This window comes from Hemicordylus capensis, chromosome 11 (assembly GCF_027244095.1).
Source record: "Hemicordylus capensis ecotype Gifberg chromosome 11, rHemCap1.1.pri, whole genome shotgun sequence".
NCBI lineage: Eukaryota > Metazoa > Chordata > Lepidosauria > Squamata > Cordylidae > Hemicordylus > Hemicordylus capensis.
In genome coordinates this window covers 13,652,238-13,669,981 of record NC_069667.1, presented here as the reverse complement: position 1 = coordinate 13,669,981, position 17,744 = coordinate 13,652,238, and the positions used below count along the sequence as shown (strand labels likewise).

Below are 17,744 nucleotides of genomic sequence, written 5' to 3'. Positions count from 1 at the left end.
GTGTTGTTCTGGACCCACAAGAATCTGAGGTTAAATAAAGGTTGTGGCACCTTCCCTGAAGTAGGTGCTAGTGTGAAAGCTAGCTATTCTCTGCTGCTACAGTCCAGGGGCATCTCACATTTGGGTTATGCCCCTCCATGTGATTCTGGAAGATAGGACTATGCAACACCTAAACCGCGTTGTGTGCAAAAGGAAGTTTGCATAAAATCCCTTAGATCGGTTGTGGGAGCACTACAACACCTAGATCTCCTTTCCTCCATAGACCTCTGAACATAGGAAGCTGCCGTATACTGAGTCAGACCATTGGTCTGTCTAGCTCACTATTGTCTACACAGACTGGCAGCAGCTTCTCCAAGGTTGCAGGCAAGAATCTCTCTCAGCTCTATCTTGGAGAAGCCAGGGAAGGAACTTGGAACCTTCTGCTCTTCCCAGAGCGGCTCCATCCCCTGATGGGAATATCTTACAGTGCTCACATGTGGTCTCCCATTCAAATGCAACCAGGGTGGACCCTGCTTAGCTAAGGGGACAAGTTGTGCTTGCTACCACAAGACTTCAAGGAGGCATGCCTATACACCAAAACAGCTGCCACTTGCTGTGTTTCCTCTACGTAGGAGTCCATTATCAATACAGGGCTCTCCCATTTGGCCTGTCCTCTGCTCCATGCATATTTACAAAGATCCTCTGTCCAGTGATTGCACAGCTCTACCTCCAAGGTGTGAGAATTTATGCTTACCTGGACGATCTTTTCATAAAGTCTCAGTCAACATAGGCAGCCCAATGGGATCTACAGTCTACTCTACAGGTGCTTGAAAATCACAGCTTACTGATCAACGGGGAAAGAGCCAATTGAGCCTGGCATACCAACTTCTTCACCTGGGCGTCCCCATAGACACACACAACAAGACAAATTGTTCTTGCCATCAGAATGCAGGTGCACATTGGAGGCTGAGGTATGCCAGGCCCTGGTAAAGAGGTCACTGCCCCTTCTTTCCCTGTCTAGGCTAATAGGTCTGATGGTGACAAGTTTGGGGTCAGTTCCATGGGCACGCTTCCACCTGAGCTCCCTTCAATGGTTCCTGCTGCCCTTCCACCCAGAGATAGCAGTAAAGTCTAGCAGGCGGGTGACGCTGACTTGGCCAGTTCTACAATCCCTTGCGTTGATGGATCACCATCCCTTATCTCTCAGAAGGAAAAGAATTCCTCGACCACCCAACAGTCATTGTGACCATGGATGCCAGCAAGAGAGGCTGGGGCGCTCATTGTCTCCAGCAGTCAGCCCAAGGCAGTTGGTCGGTGGAGGAGCATCGATACAGCATCAGCTGGCTGGAGCTCAGGGCAATCCGCATGACTCTTCAGGAGTTCCAGTCCATCGTTCTACATCACCACATCCTCATACACACAGACAACACCACGGCTAAGGCACACGTAAATCGGCAAGGGGAACCCAGTCAAGGTCTCTGCAGGCAGAAGTGGTCCATCTGTTTCTGTGGGCAGCACAACATGTAGGATATCTAGCAGCCCATCATGTGCAGGGGGACCTCAACACAGTGGCAGACTGGCTCAGTCGGTTGGATCTCTTTCCAGGAGAGTGGCAATTGAACCCGGTAATGTTCCGACTGTTAGTAGGAACTATCACTTCAGCCAGCCAGTGGTGGATCTCTTCGTGACACAAGCCAATGCCCAAATTCCCCGCTTCTTCACCAGGTTCCCCTGCCAACAAGTGGAAGAGGTGGACATACTATCATCGCCTTGGCTGACAGGCCCTCTATAATGCCTTCCCACCTCCTGGCCCTGGGTGCTCTAACAACTCAAGATCCTCAAAGATCCTTGTAGCCCCATTCTGGCCAAGAAGACCATGGTTTGCAGAACTTGCCAGTCTAGCCACAGAAGCACATTTGCTACTACCAGTCTCACCGGACCTGCTTCTCCAGGGCCCAGTGTGTCACCCAGATCCCGGCTGGCTAAGATTAGCTGCATGGAAAATGAGCGGCGCATCTTCAAAGAGCACAGCTCCTCTGCCAAGGTGCTTAACACAATGCTCACTTCCAGGTGCCTTTCCACTAACAAGAATTTATCAATATACATGGAGGGCCTTCCTGCGAAGATCTCCACAACATGGAGTACCTCGGGGGTCAGCCACCATGACACATCTCCTACAGTTTCTTCAAGATGGTCTGGACCAAGGCCTATCAGTGAATACCCTCAAGCACCAGGCCACTTCCTTGGTGGGGCTTATCTCAGGGACTTATAAAGGATCCATCCGTCACCCCCACTTAAGATGTTTCCAAAAAGGCACCACTCTCCTCTCACCTTTGGTGGTTCGTTTTCCTACATAGCAACTGCATATGGTCCTGAAAGCACTCCAGGGTCCTCCCTCTAAACCTGTGTCCACTATACCACTCTGCCTACTCTCTTTTAAACTGGTTTTTAGCCTACTTTCCAGTAGGTTTATGAGATCATCCAGCATTCTCTGTGTATGTCCCTCTGCCCATCAACTTTGTAATGCATGGACCAATATGAACCAAACTGGGTGCAGTTGTAGGGACACATAGGGACACCTCAGCGGCATAGTCTATGATGATGTAATCCACCCTGATCCAAGTTGGTGGACACATAAACTTTTGAGGTGCAAGTGGGCTAACTTGTGAACTGCTTAGCCGGTTTGAACCAAATCTGCTACAGCTGTAGGGATGCCCTAATGGCATGGTGTGTGATGATGTCATCCACTCCAATTCAAGATGGCAGCTGCATGAACATCTGAGGCACAAGTGGGCTAACATGTGGACAGTCTAACCCATTTAAACCAAATTTGCTACAGCTGAATGGACACATAGGGATGCTCTAATGGTGTAGCTTGTGATGTCACCCACCCTGATCCAAGATGGCGGATGCATAAACTGTTGAGGTGCAAGTGCACTAACTTGAGGTCTGTCTAACCGATTTGACCCAAATTTGGAACAGCTGTAGTGAGTGACACACAGGGACACCTCAGTGGTGCAGTTTGTAATGATGACATCCACCCCGATCCAAGATGGCGGACATGTGAGTATTTGAGGCACAAGAGATCTAACTTGTGGACCTCAATTTGCACCAAATTTAGTCCAAATGTAGAGATGGTGAAAAGAAAGTAGGCTGATTAGTTCTTACTAGAACAACTTGTTCTTATTGCTATTACCTCGGCCTACCTCTCTGAGCTCAGGACCTTATCTAACCATAAAAACCTGTGTGTTTTTTCCACAGACTCCGTAAAGCTTATTCCAGACACCTTTTTCTGACCTAAGGTGACATCTCCTTTTCATATGTCACAGGACGTTGTTCTCCCTTCCTTTTGCCCTAAGCCGGTTCAACTGGCAGAGAAGTCCTGGCACAAGCTAGTCATCCGGAGGTGCCTTAAAACGTATGTAAAATGCATTAGGGCGCCTGAATCATTTTTTTGTTTCCTTTTTACCTTGCATCATGGTCCAGGCCATCACCCCAGCCACATTGGCTAGGTGGTTAAAGTCATGCATAGCTCTAGCCTATGAATCCCAAAACCTCAGGGCGCCCACTAGGATGTTTGCCCACTCTACCGGAGCTGCAGCTACATCTGTGGCTTTCTCTACGAATGCCCCGGTACAGGACATTTGCAAAGCAGCCACCTGGCAGGCACCATCTACCTTTACTAAACACTACAAGTTGGATGCCTTCTCCTCTGCCCAAGCATCTTTTGGGAGGCCAGTTCTCTAGCAGATTCTCCCTTCAGAGTAGACTCAGGGCTTGGTTAGACTTTAGGACTGTGTTATGTCCCCACATGTGAGATGCCCTTGGACTGCAGCAGCAGAGAATGGAGCATTGGTTACTCACTGTGAAGGCTTCTTCTTGCTGCTGCATCCAAGGGCGTCTCTACCCGCCCTGCAGCACCAGCACCTACTTTACAGGGATACTCTTTTCAGGGGTAATCTCTTTTTGCTTTGACCTGCTCCTGCCTATTTTATAACTTCTTCATCCTATTGGAGCCTAGCCTAGACAGACACAAGTAGTTCCAGTTGGATTCATTGGTCTTTAGTTAATATTGGTTAAAATGTGTTTTCTTCATAGAGGTCCTCTTCTCCTCTGATCTTAAAAGAACTGGGGAGGGTGGGTCATGCTCCTTGCAGCCTTAAAAGCCTAACTTAATTTGCATAGTCCTGCCTTCTAGAGTTACATGGAGCAGCATAACCCACACATGAGACGCCTTTGGATGCAGTAGCAAGAAGAAGCCTTCACAGTGAGTAACCAGTGCTCCAGTCTGCTTTCATCTGTGTATGTCTGTCTCCCCAGAGCAGATTCTGTGGGTGACCCATGTTTATGTTGCTTAGAGCTATCTGTGGTACTATGGCAATCTGGTCTGTTGTTTCATGCAGGGGGAGAGGGCTGCATCCTGGCAGCTGCTGGCTCTGTAATCGGTGTGGGCTCAGACATTGGGGGCAGTATCCGGATGCCTGCTTTCTTCAATGGAGTCTTTGGGCACAAGCCCACCACAGGTATTAACGAGGCATTTTGAATACTAGTAAAATGGTTTGCAGTATGCAAGGATTCCTCCTAGTAAAATGGGCTTGCAGTATGCAAGGATTCCTCCCGTACCACCAAATGACCATGCACTCTCCCATGAATCACTTCTAGTTTATGTCCGGGAGAGTTTATCTATTTAGAACGGCTTCCTATGTTCCTAACACTAAATTCATATCTCTAGCAAGTGCTTTTTATGTTCTGTGATTTCTTAAGTGCTTGCCATGGAAATCCAACACAGATTAAAATGTAATGAACTGGGAAAATATAGCTTGTGGCTTCATAATTCTCCCTCATTGTGTGTGTGTGGGGGGGTACCTCTTCCTGAAGGTCTATCTTATGTACTAAGAGAACCATCATTTTTGAGTTGAGGAAATGTCACACAATAGCCCTATTCAGATATTATGTCTGTACACTTGTACTTTTTGTGAATGGCTGTACCTGGATTTATTTTAAAAGTGAACCTGGGTAGATAGGAAGTGTACTGCTGTACCTGTATTCAAGATAAGATGTGAATAACTGTACCTGTATACACTGTACACTCATTGAACGAGTGCTGAACATAATGTGTACGTAGGGATTATGTTTTACTGAAAATGGTAAGAGTTTGTGTTTGGATCAGATATAGCCTTGAATTCACAGCAGAACTTTTTAAATGACATGTAACTCATGCCCCTGGTGGCGCAGTGGTAAAACTGCCACCCTGTAATCAGAAGGTTGCAAGTTCGATCCTGACCAAGGGCTCAAGGTTGACTCAGCCTTCCATCCTTCCGAGGTCGGTAAAATGAGTACCCAGAAAGTTGGGGGGCAATATGCTAAATCATTGTAAACCGCTTAGAGAGCTTCCAGCTATAGAGCAGTATATAAATGTAAGTGCTATTGCTATGCTCTATCACCGCCACCGCCTCTCCCTGATCAATCAGTTTGTGTTCAGAGGATGTGGTTTGACATGGAAAGCTAAACTTGATGCCTCTGTGTGTTTCTAGGTGTGGTTCCCAACGACGGCCAGTTCCCTAATGCCATGGGTGTGCGGACAAAGTTCCTGTGCACCGGCCCCATGTGCCGTTACGCAGAGGACCTGGAGCCCCTGGTGAGGGTCATGGCTGGGCCAAACATCACTAAGTAAGTGGTTCTCCTTGCTTTGCAGGGTATAAAAGTACTCCTGACCTCTTCCTAGGAAACAGATACTTCTGGTATCTGGCATTGGTTGGCTCTCTTGTCTTACTGTAGGAGATCCTAAAATGAGGACACTGTTTCTACTGGTTTGGGGCTCTCTGTTGCCATGGTGTTCCTCTGAGAGCAGGCAAAAGGAACTAGGTGTACATCAAAAAGCCACTCAAGATTTTAATTAGGCTTTGAATTAGATTTATAGTTTTAATTTTAATGTTGGGTTTTAACTGATTTTAATGTTTAAATGACTTTAATTATAAACTGCCTAGAGACGCAAGTTTTGGGCAGTATAGAAATATGTTAAATAAGTTTTAAAAAATCTATATACTTAATTCTCTTAGCTGGCATGTGTGTCCTGAATTTGGCGGCGGAACTCTCACGACACATTGCGAGAGTTCTGGCCTAGGGGCGAGAGTTGTGGGCAAGAGAAAATGGCGACGGCTGCGGGCCACTGCCCAGCCTGAGGAGGTGGTGGCGGGTGAGGAGGCAGCGGCCTTGGCTGGCCAATGGGAGGTTAAGGCGGCGGGGGGAAGGCCTAGCCTGGCCAGGCTGTCCCGGGTGAGGAGGCAGTGGCCTCGGCTGGCCGCTGAGCGGTGACAGCAGCAGGACGGCCTGGGCGGGACTAGCCCGCTGGGAGGCGGGACGGCGGGACACCCCGGGCAGCGGGGTGTCCCGGGTAAGGTCGCGGCGGCCTTGGCTGGCTGCTGGGAGGCGGCGGTGGCCTTGGCTGGCTGCTGGGAGGCAGAGGCGGTGGGATGGCCTGGCCTGGCCTGGCCAGGCTGTCCTGTGTGAGGAGGAGGAGGTGGCGGCCAGGCCTTGCCACCGGGAGCAGAAGGCAGCGGCGGGATGGCCAGGCACAGGCCTAGGGGAGAGGAGGTGCCAGTGAGAGGGCAAGGGGGTGGGGAAGCGAATGGGGCAGCCTGCAGCGAGAGTGGGAGAGGAGGGCAAGAGAGAGTGGGGCAGGGGGGGGCAAGTGAGAGTGGGGCAGGGGGGAAGGGAGGGGGAGGGGGCAAGAGAGAGTGGGGCAGGGGGGAAGGGAGGGGCAGGAGGAAGGGGGGCATGAGAGAATGGGGCAGGGGGATGAAGCACAAGAGAGAGGGGCCAGGATGGTGGGGAATAGCCAGCTCCAAAGAGTGCACAGATGCTCTGTCAGCTAGTAAATAAATAAAGACTGAAGCCTCCTGTGTGAACCTTAACTGATGCTCCTTTGAGGGAAGATAAGAAGTTGCTTCTGATTATGACTACCTTGTTCTTTCCCCTGCAGACTGAAGCTGGATGAAAAGGTGTCCTTAGAGAACCTAAAATTCTACTTTATGAAGCATGATGGAGGTTCTATTTTTGTTTCTCCAGTGGACAAAGAGATCCTTCAGGCTCAGTGCAAGGTGAGAGGAAGCTACGTCCAGGTATTCAGACATATGCCTTCCCAGTAGCCGCATGTTTACTGTAGTAAGTAGGAGTTTGGGTAAATAGTGGATTAGTAAATTTATGCTAATTTTAAAAGAGGCACCTTTTTAAAGTGGCGGTTTCTATATTTATTAGGGGGGAGAGCAACTGTCCAACCCCTGCACAGCATCCCCTCAGTGGCTGTTGCTGAGGTCTGCCTTATATGTCTTTTTAGATTGTGAGCCCTTTGGGGACAGGGGACCATCTTGTTTGTTTGTTTTTCAGTGTAAACTGCTCTGAGAACTTTTGCTGAAAAGTGGTATGTAAATATTTGTAGTCTTTGTGCATGCTGGTATTTTCAGGCACTATGTTGGCCTGATGCTGATGCTAAGAGTGAGATTCATGTCCCCTTTTAATAGAAACATATTGACAGTCTGATTGGGGTATATGGATGAGATGGTTACTTGGCACTGTAGGGCTGCCAGATTAAAATGGCAAATTTAAGAGGGGTACTATGGAGTTACAATGTCTAAAGTAAGGGATATTTATTTTCTATTCCTTTGTTGTGATGCTTTTGAAAATGAGATCTGCCCCCCTTCCCTCAGTCCATTTCTCAAAGCATCACAGCTAAACCGAGCACAGAACAAGTGTATATCGCTGGACACATCAGGGTAAGCATGGGGCACTGTTTACTTAACACATTCATTCTCGGCTGCTGGGTGAGGACATCTCACATGGGTTATCCTCCCCTCATGCTCCAGAGGGCGGGACAAATCAATCAAGGAAAGCTTTTAAGAGGTGGGAGAGGATAGCCCCCTCCCAGTTTAGTTTGTCCTGCCAGCTCCAGAGAAGGTCATATCCAGCCAGCTTCTCGCTTCTCTCCCTTTCTCTTTCTCCATTTATTGTCTCTTAATTTTATCTCTCCATTTCCAGCATCTTCAATCTTTTTTGCTCTGTTTCACCCTAAAACACAAAAACAGGCCTTTCCCTTCCCTTTTCTCCTCTGCTTCCCTCCTTCCCCATGGAACTGCAGAGGACCGGGATCCTTCATGTCCTCATGCCCAAGGGCAAGAAAGCAATTCAAGGGCATGGTAAGCTACTTCAGCATGCCACCATTGTTCACACTGGCTTCGGGCCAACACAGTCCACATGTCGGTGCCGGAGTCTAGAGGGGGGCAGGGCGCATCTGATCCTTTGGAGGCCTCCGTAGGCTCTTCTTCCACCTCAGTCACCCAAGCCAATCCTGGATCTCAAATACTTAAACAATATAGTAAGATGCAGAAAGTTCCGTACGGAAACGATACCTCAGCACCACACTAGCGATTCTATCCACTCGCAGCTTCCTCGTGAACGTGGCCAAGAGCACCCTGGTTCCTTCCAACTGGATACATCACCTGCCGGTTGTCATAGACACCATCAGCAACTGCCTATTTCTCCCTCCAGGACCACATAGACAAGCTGCAGTCTCTGATCCACCAAGTACCTGACCCCCATACCAGTCCCAGTCCTTGTTCTGGCCCAGCTCCTTGGCCTCATGGTCGCGAAAGCGGTTCCTGGAAGAGGTTCCTTGGACTGGTTTCCACCTCCATCCATTGCAATAATTCCCCACCAAGCATCCATTGCCCGCAGACAACACCTTAAGCTACACCTTTGCCCCATCAGTCAGAGACTCTGGTGGCTGCAGGCCTCTCATCTAACCTGGGACCATCCCTTCCTGGGCCCGCCCCACACCATAGTAACCACATATGCCAGCCTGTCCGGCTGGGAAGCCCAGTGCCTCAACCACTCAGCCCAAGGGATGTGGACTCTGCAGGAAGTCAGGCACAGCATAAACTGGTTGGAGCTGCAGACCATCCGCCTAGCACTCCTTGCCTTCCAAGACAGAATTCTCCATCACATACTTATTTGCACCAACACCACCATGGCCAAGGCACACATCAACCGGCAGGGAGGAACCTGCTCCTATGTCCCTGAGCAGGAGTATCTCTCCTCACCATCACCTCGAGGATGATGACTTAAGGATGGCTGACCTCCACCCAGTGGAATGGAGATTTGACCCGCATGTGTTCCAGATGACCTGTCTTTGTCTGAGACAGCCCAAGGTTGACCTCTTTGCATTCTGGATGAATTCTCAGCTCCCGAGATTCTCCTGCTTCCCGTGCCCCTGAGCAGAAGCAGTGGATGCCATGTCAGCTCCTTGGCCACAGGAGCTCCTGCATGAATTTCCGCTGGTCCCACTTCTCAGTCGCCTACTCTGTTGCATTTGCCTGCTCCAAGCAGAGGTCATCCCAGTGGCTCCCTTTTGGCCACGTAGGCCCTGGTTCACAGAAATTCTACATCTCACGGTGAGGAATCCCTGGTTCCTTCCCATCTCTGAACCTCCTCTCTCAGGGCCCTGTGGTTCACCACAATCCATTGTGGTTCAAGCTTGCTGCCTGGTGACTGAGCACAACCTCCTGAGGCAACATGGTTACACCTCTAGGGTCATGGACACTATTCTAGCACCCAGGAGGGCCTCAACCAACCAGATTTCCCAGTCCACATGGAGGTTATTTCTCTGTTGGTGCTGCCAATGCACGTTCTCTCCAGAAAGCTGCAGAATCTCCCAACTCCTTCTCTTTCTGCAGGATGGGATTGACAGGGCTCTGAAGGCTAACACCTTCAAATGCCATGCAGCCACCCTTGTTAACCTTCTGGCTCCATCCAAAGGGAAGAGTATCCAATCTCATCCTCGACTTCATAGATTTCTGAGAGCGGCCATGTTTTCTTCTCCTCCAGACATCCATCGCTTCCTGTCCTGGGACCTTCACAAGGTGCTCTGAGTCCTGCATGCATCTCCCTTCAAGCCCATAAGGTCAATTCCCTTGCACATACTCTCCTTCAAGCTAATCTTCCTTGTCGCCATTACTTCTGCATGGAGGATTTCTGAGCTCAGGGCATTCTCTTCCAATCCTAGATTCTGCATCCACCACCCCCAAGAAAAAATGCATCTGATCCCAGATTCTTCTATTCTTCTGAAGGTCACTTCGATTTTTCACAGATTCCAGGATGTGGTCCTCCCTTCTTTCTGTTGTAAACTGGCCACAGGCAAAGAAAAGCAGTGGCATAAGTTCAGGCATTGGCGAATGTCAAAGATGAACCTATCTAGGACAGCCTCCTTCAGGTCGACAGAAGTGCTCTTTTTCTCCTTCCTTCCAGCTATCATGGGCCAGCAAGTATCCTTCACAACCCTGGCCCAGTGGATTAAGGCCTGCATCGCTCTGGCGTATTAAGTCTAACACCTGACTATGCCTTTGAGAGTCACTGCCCATTCAACCACCTCAGCAGCCTTCTCCATGAATGCCCCCCTGGATGAAGTCTGTAGAGTAGCTATATGGTCCTCTTCGTCCACATTCACTAGACACTATAAAAATTATTGGTAAGTGTTTCCAAATCTTTTCTTGCCGGTATCTTGTCACATTTGCATGTCTACATTTCCTCTTTACTGTTACTTTCATTCTAGAAGTTTGGCTCGTCCAATTAGAACTAGGAGGGGCTATCCTCTCTTAAGGCTTTCCTTGTTTGATTTGTCCTGCCCTCTGGAACACACGGGACAGTTAACCTACGTGAGATATCAAAACCAACAGCCAGAGGAAGCCTTCACAGTGAGTGACCAATGATCCTCTCTACCAAATCTGAGGCAATTCACAACAGAAATTAAAAAATAATAGCTATAAGATTTTTTTAAAATCCCATAACAAATAAGACCCCAAAATAAGTCTGATGCTGCCAAAAGCCTGACAATTCATTCATATTTATATTCATTCTCTCTCTCTCTCTTGTGTTTAAGGTGGTTGAGCATCTGGAGTCTGAGCTGGGGGTTCAAGTGCAGCATGTGACCATTCGCAAAATGAAGTATTCCTTCCAGATCTGGTCTGTCATGATGTCTTCCAAGGATGATGATGGGCAGGTGTGTAGACACAGATCAGGACAAAAGCCCATGTAGTAGGAAGTGGTCCTATCCATCCCTAGCACAGCATTCTTCCAGAGGCTGTTGCTGGTATCTTATTTTATGTTTCTTTTTTAGATTTGAGCCCTTTGTGGTCAGGGAGCCATTTTTTAAATTTATATCTATGTAAACCACTTTGGGAACTTTTGTTGAAAAGTTGTATATAAATATTCATCGTATTCATATCCTTAAGTCATTGTCCTTGAGGTCATGGTGAGGAGAAATATACCCGGCTTTCACACTTTCTGCCTTCAGAGTGTCCTTTGCATATTGATGTACCAGTTGCGGAACTGTTGGGTGTCTTCCAAAAAAGTTCTGAGCACTTTTAGATCATGAGATATGCCCTAAAGGGCAGTTGCTCCATGCAGTGCATTGTCAAAGTCTGTGAGACCTTGCGGTCATCTTGCATGGAAAGTATACCCTAGAATACAGCCAGTGTTCCCCCTGCAAATGCACATTGAAGGGGACAATATGAGCTTTACTTGCAGAAGATCACAGGCTCAATCTCTTCTGGAATGTTCCAGCTTCTTAATGTGTGTTCCTTACAGGAAGCTCAAGCCTTCACAGACCTGCTCGGAGACCATGGAAAACCAGTGTGGCCATCATGGGAGCTGGTGAAATGGACGATTGGGATGTCTTCACACACCCTTCCAGCCATTGGTAACTTCTCATGTCTTAACTTTGAGTTTTTTGATAACTGAATTTTTTTAATCATCAACCATTATAAAAATGCTAACTTTGGCCAGGCTGTCTTTAGCTATCCCAGAGCTTCTCAAGCTTGAGTTCCCAGAAGTTGCTGGACTACAGTTCCCATCATCCCCAGCCACAATGACCTTTTGCCTTTGTGTTTGGGATTGATGGGAGTTGTAGTACAGCAACATTTGGGGACCCAAGTTTGAGAACTCCTGGGCTACCCCTTGAGTTGGTAGTAATATTGCAGGTAGTAATGTATGGGCCCCAGAAGGTGGCACTATGTCTCCAGAAGTAAGAGACAATTCCGAGTCCCGTAGTCTGTCCAATTATCCTGCCTGGCTGTATCACATAATACTTTCAACCAAAATATTGGTCTATGACCGTAATAAAGTTCTGTTCTGTTCATACAACCAAAGCACTAAGAGAACCAGACTTCTGACACGCACTGAAAGCTGTTTTTAAACCATTGTACATCAGGTCTTGGGCACTGTTCTCTGTAACAGATTGTTAGCTGATGCTCCCATCATCCCCAGCTGCAGTGGCCTTTGGCTGGGGATGATGGGAGCCGTAATCAAGAACATCTAGGAATCCCTGTTACAGGAACACTGGTCTTGGGTCTAACAGATCATTATATAAATGGCCCGGCTTACTGCAGTAACTACTTGTTTTGTTCTGTCTCCCACCTATGGCTCTTTCTTCATAGCCCTAGGAATAACAGAGAAGTTTGTGAAATACACACCCAAGGAGAACGCTAAGCTCGCAAGCATGGCCCAAAGCCTGCAGACTGAGATTGTGGACTTACTGGGGAATGACGGCATCCTTTTATACCCTTCACACCCTGTCGTGGCTCCCAAACACCATGCTCCTTTGGGAATGCCCTTCAATTTTGCCTACACAGGTAAGACGCACCTATCTTGGCTGTAGAGTTAGCATTGCCTTCAAAAGGATGCCGGGACACTGATCACTTAGCAGTCCTTGTCGGCAGAAGAAGTAATACTGTGCTGGCCATGAGATGGGTAGCCAGCCACATCCTGTACCCAGCACAGTATCGAGGCCAGTACACAATCACTTCCCCTCTTCCTACCTCAATGTTTGCCAACACACTATCATTTCTTGGGAGCAAGCACAGGGCTTGGAGCCTGTGAGAACATGCCCATTATATAATGCAGGCATATGCATGCACACCTGTATGTATAATGCATCCAGCCCCCTCCTACCACCTTTAGCGAGTGGTGCAGCTTCTCACTGAGGGCTGCTGTGACCACAGATTGTGGACAAGGAGCTTCTGAGATGTAGATCAGACTTTATCTTGTTTGAGAGGCCCAGTGAGTCGTGATGCCTAATGTAGCTTTGAGGCCTCTCTCTGGCTAAATTCACATCATATTGTACTGTTGTGTCAGTAAAGTGGTTTTCTAAAATAACATCTGACGAATTTCAAATCCAAGGAACGTTTCTAAGCAACAAAAAGTAAACAGTACTGGTGTTCGTTGGGGGGGGGTGGGGTGGAGTGGCAGAGAAATGCTTTGACTCTCTGACTCTCTCTCTCTCTCTCTCTCTCTCTCTCTCTCTCTTTCTTCTTCTTCTTCTTCTTCTTCTTCTTCTTCTTCTTCTTCTTCTTCTTCTTCTTCTTCTTTTTAGCCATCTTCAACATCCTGGGTTTGCCAGTGACTCAGTGCCCATTGGGCTTGAGCAAGGAAGGCCTCCCTCTGGGCATCCAAGTGGTGGCTGGACCCCACAATGACCACTTGACTCTGGCCATGGCACGATACTTGGAGAAGGCATTTGGAGGCTGGGTTTGCCCAGGCACATCCTAATGCTGCTCATCTGAGACTGGCGTGATCAAAAATATGAAGACCATCCTATCAGATCTACTGACAGATGACTGTGTCTGAAACTGGAAGAGGTCCCCATGTGCCCCCTCCTCCCTTGTAGGGAACATAGATGCGGGTTATCCATCCACCATTTAAGATGCTGCCTCCCATGAGACCAAGGCCAATATGGTGAAGGTTCAGCCCTGCATTTTAGCTTTCTCCCTTTTCCATTGCAAACTGAAGGCACGGGGAGAGGATGTTCTGCTTTCTCAGGGAAATCAGGGGTTTTGTAGGGGGGAGGGGACTCTGACCAGAGACAATCATGTTATGTGCAGTTGCAAAGGGCAGCTTTTTGTTTTGGCTGGAGCATTGGTAAAGCAGGCTCTAAATCCCAGGCTTCCATTATTTTGTTTTGGAAGGACATTGGAGAGCTCCACTAGATACTTACTCCTAAATACCTTTGGGATATGGGGGTCCACAGGCTGCTACCACCTTGCAGCTTGCACAAAACACTACCATGCACAGAGCTCCTTGGTAACATCTTCATACATTCCTGTTCACATGGGGCTTCATGGTCATACACTCCCATCCCTGGCACTCTGGCTCATGGTGGAAGATGTGCAAGAACTGTTGTCTTTTGTAAGGCAGAAACTGACAAATCTTGCGAAGTTCCATAGGGGTATGATAGGTAAAAAGCTCCCTGCCTGCCTGTCCATTCATTCGCCTTGAGTCTTTCCTTCACTTTCCTTTTCTGCCCCAAAGAGGGCAGCATCCTTTTAGCTGTGGGGCTCAAGGCATATTTTGTATTGGTGCAGGAGTTTTTTTTCTCTCTCTACCATTGATTGATACTGGAACCCTATTCCACTCTGTGCAATCCTCTTGATTGGGTGCAAAGGAGCTGTGGTCAGTAATCACTTCTCATGGGCCAATATTGCTGCACTGATATTAATGAAAATATAATATATTATCAAGCTCCTGAAGCAATGTGTGTTCTTTTGTGCACGCGTGTGTGTGGAATGTATGGTTTTTCCTTTCACTTCTAAAGCAAATACCTGAGGCCAAATTTTAGAGCTGCTAGTCCTCATGTTCTATGGTTCTAAAATGTACCATATTTATCTCAATCCGATATTAACTTAGAAATAATCTATTTGTTGTTAAAAATTGGCGGCGGGGGGGGGGGAGGTTTCCAAGTAAATACAGATATAACCTGTTTTTAACCTCTATTTTTACAGGGGGTGTCAGAGCTCCTACCAGAGCCAGAGGGGGACAGGGGTGTTCACTGGGGTGAATCCTTGACTGCAAGAGATTTACAGTAGGCTGCCACCATCCACTTTATTTTAATGTGTGACAACCACTATTTCCACATAAGATTGCAGGGGGTGGCTAAAGTGGCAAAACTTTCCTTAGAAGGACTGAACAGTCCTAGGCCTCCAAAGGCATGTAACGAAGGCAGACTCAAAATGAAGAGTAGCACACTTCACCAACAAGGTTTATTAAATTATAAGAGAAACAAGTATGCAATAAAAACATTTGTCTCATCATAAAGCAGATTATAAGAGAGAGAAGTTTAATAAACCAGGCAACTCAGATTGAATGTATTCAATGAAGAATATCTTGAATATCTCCTACAATGAAGGAGAATAACTTCCTTCACACACCTAACTGGATTGGACCCTATCTTATAAGGATGTGCTCGAAGCGCAGTTTGAACACTTGCAGGGAAATTCAAAAGGGGACTTCAAGAAAAAGGAGGGCAGTTGCTTTTAACTGCTCTCCCCCGCCCCTTCCAACTGGGGCTCCATTGGTCCCAAAAAGCCCAGTGTGCCATCAGCATGCCCATGGTGTCATGCATGCACAGATGCCATGTGTGTGCTGATGGCACGCAGGGCTTTTGGGGACCAGTGCCACTGCAGTTGGAAGGGAAGAGGAAGAGCAGATCAGCACCTGCTCTCCTTTTTCTCAAGTCCTCTTTTGAATTTCCCTGCAAGTGCTCAAACTACGTTTTGAGCACATCCCTACTATCTTATTACTTGCAGGCAGGGATCTTCCTGCTTTCTCCAGTCCCCCATACCCCCAGCAGCTTCTCAGCTAGGAGAAGGAGCTCTGTGCTGGTGAGGGTGGACGAAATTCCCAGATATATTTGAGGCTGACTCGGGAAGCCGGCTTGGAGCTGAATCCAGAGAGGATTCCCTTTTACCAGTAAAGAGGCCGGTGGGGGTTGCTTAAGGGTAGATCAGGCAGGAGGAGAGTAAGTACGTACTTAAAAGTGCCTGTGGCCAGGGGGGAGGGGGCACAGCTCCTCACACCCCTGCCAACCTCCCCCAAAGTAGGCAGGGCTGGCAGTGGCCCAGTTTGGGCCTCTGCACATGCTTGGAGGCAACTTTAATTATACCCATTGCAGCCACCTGGTAGCTCAGGGTCAGTGATCCAAGAAGAAGAGGCAGCACAACATCGACTGGTTGGAACCCCGGGTGATCAAAAATGCTCTTCCAGGGTTCCAGCCAGTTCTGATGCATTATCATGTGCTTATCAGAACTGACCTCTTTACCATCTCAGCTAGTAGGACAGCACGATGTCCAGGTCACTGATGTTAGGAGCACAACTGATTTTTAACACGGGCAGCAGTCAATGTGACTTCTTGCAGCCAATCTGCAGGGGGAATTGGATGTGTTAGCAGTCTGGTTAAGCCACAGACAGACCAGGCAGAATGGGCTTTCAGCAGTCAGCCCTTTGCTTGCATAGTGTGCAGGTTCAGTCAGCTGGTGGTGGATTTATTTGCCACCCTGGAGAATGCAAAGCTACTCTGCTTCCTGTCCAGGTTTATGCAGGAGAAGTGGAAGCAAGAGATGCCTTGAGCACCAGCTGACCTCAACAATATGCATTACTTCCAACAGCTATATAGCCCCAAACAATAAGCAGAATCTTGATGGCACCAAACTGGCCACATCCTTTGGATTGTTTTAATGAAAGGTGGTATCCAAATTTAACAATAAATAAAATAAAATAAATAGATCTCTCATGGGAGCCCCCCTGCCACCCGCTCCCAGGCGACAACTCTTGTCTCCTTTTCCAGGGCTTGGCAGTACATCCAGACTTGTACTGTATGAAGCTGTGTGCCTGGACGGCTGAGGGCCAGTGGATACATTCCACAGATTTTAGACACCATTTTGGCAGTGCAAAGGCCTTCCACAAATCGGATATATCAGGCCACATGGAAGGTTTTCATAGCATGGTGCAGGTCTAATAACATTCAACCTCTATTTCCCTCCATAGCGCAAATTCTACAGAAGGGTGTGGATGTGGGGCTGAGACTGAACACTTAAAAAAGGCAGGTGCCATCAGTTCTGCCAGTCTCTTTTAAAATTGTCAGCATACAAAGTGGTGTTCTTAATAGCAATGACTTCTGCCCACAGTGAATCTGAGCAGGGAAGGAATTGTTTCTAATCTATCCTGGTTCTGTTCTGTTAAGGGCAGACCTCACATTTATTCCAAGGATTAATACTTTGTTCTTCGACGTGGTCTCTGTCTTATACACTAATGGGCTATGTGCCTACGCAGAGACTTAATCGGAACCTAACAAGCTCAATTCTCCTGCTTTGTGCGAGAACCTTGCCCCCAGCCACTATATGCGGCTGCACCACTCCTCATCCCCTCAGTCTTTCATCGTCCGTGCTTCAGTGAACATCGTGGAGTCTACAGCTCGGCAACGAGTCGGATCTAACTATCCCCTTATTGTTTTTCTCCCTGCTGCTTTAGTTTCTTCATTTTCTTTCTTTGTTTATTTCTGAAAGAAAATAAACGTAGGAAAATAAACGTACTAGGTGAAATGTAGTAGCAGTTTTTCAATGGCGGTTTGTTTGTTTGTTGACTAGTGGTTTTTCCCTTCCTTGGAGCGCCCATCCCGGCTGGAACGGAGCGTGGTGGCCGGCCAGCCTTCAGCGTTTATGCCAGGCATGACAAACTTTAAAAGAATATATCCGCTGCGGATCTAACATCCCTTCCCCCATGACCCATACCGAGTGTCTCTTGTGCCTGAGGGAATCCCACATTGTCGAGACCTGTCTTCACGGTCGAAGTTTATGAAGTAGACTCGCAAGAATAGGGCTTCTCGCCTGCGCGCAGCCCTGTGGGATCTGGCTTTCCATTCCGCGGAAGCCTTATTGAAGCAGTCC

General features: G+C 48.0%; 1 protein-coding gene across 1 annotated transcript in view; it reads left to right on the top strand.

Moving 5' to 3' along the window:
• The window catches only part of FAAH2 (fatty acid amide hydrolase 2), a 42,605-nt gene extending 28,053 nt beyond the window's left edge, over positions 1-14,552 (top strand). The window contains exons 5-11 of the mRNA XM_053274043.1: positions 4,383-4,502; positions 5,514-5,649; positions 6,962-7,079; positions 10,910-11,029; positions 11,617-11,728; positions 12,465-12,659; positions 13,400-14,552. Coding sequence (XP_053130018.1) covers positions 4,383-4,502; positions 5,514-5,649; positions 6,962-7,079; positions 10,910-11,029; positions 11,617-11,728; positions 12,465-12,659; positions 13,400-13,575 — 977 coding nt within the window. The 3' untranslated portion in view covers positions 13,576-14,552. The remainder of the gene's footprint in view (positions 1-4,382; positions 4,503-5,513; positions 5,650-6,961; positions 7,080-10,909; positions 11,030-11,616; positions 11,729-12,464; positions 12,660-13,399) is intronic.
• The last annotated feature ends 3,192 nt before the right edge of the window (positions 14,553-17,744 follow it).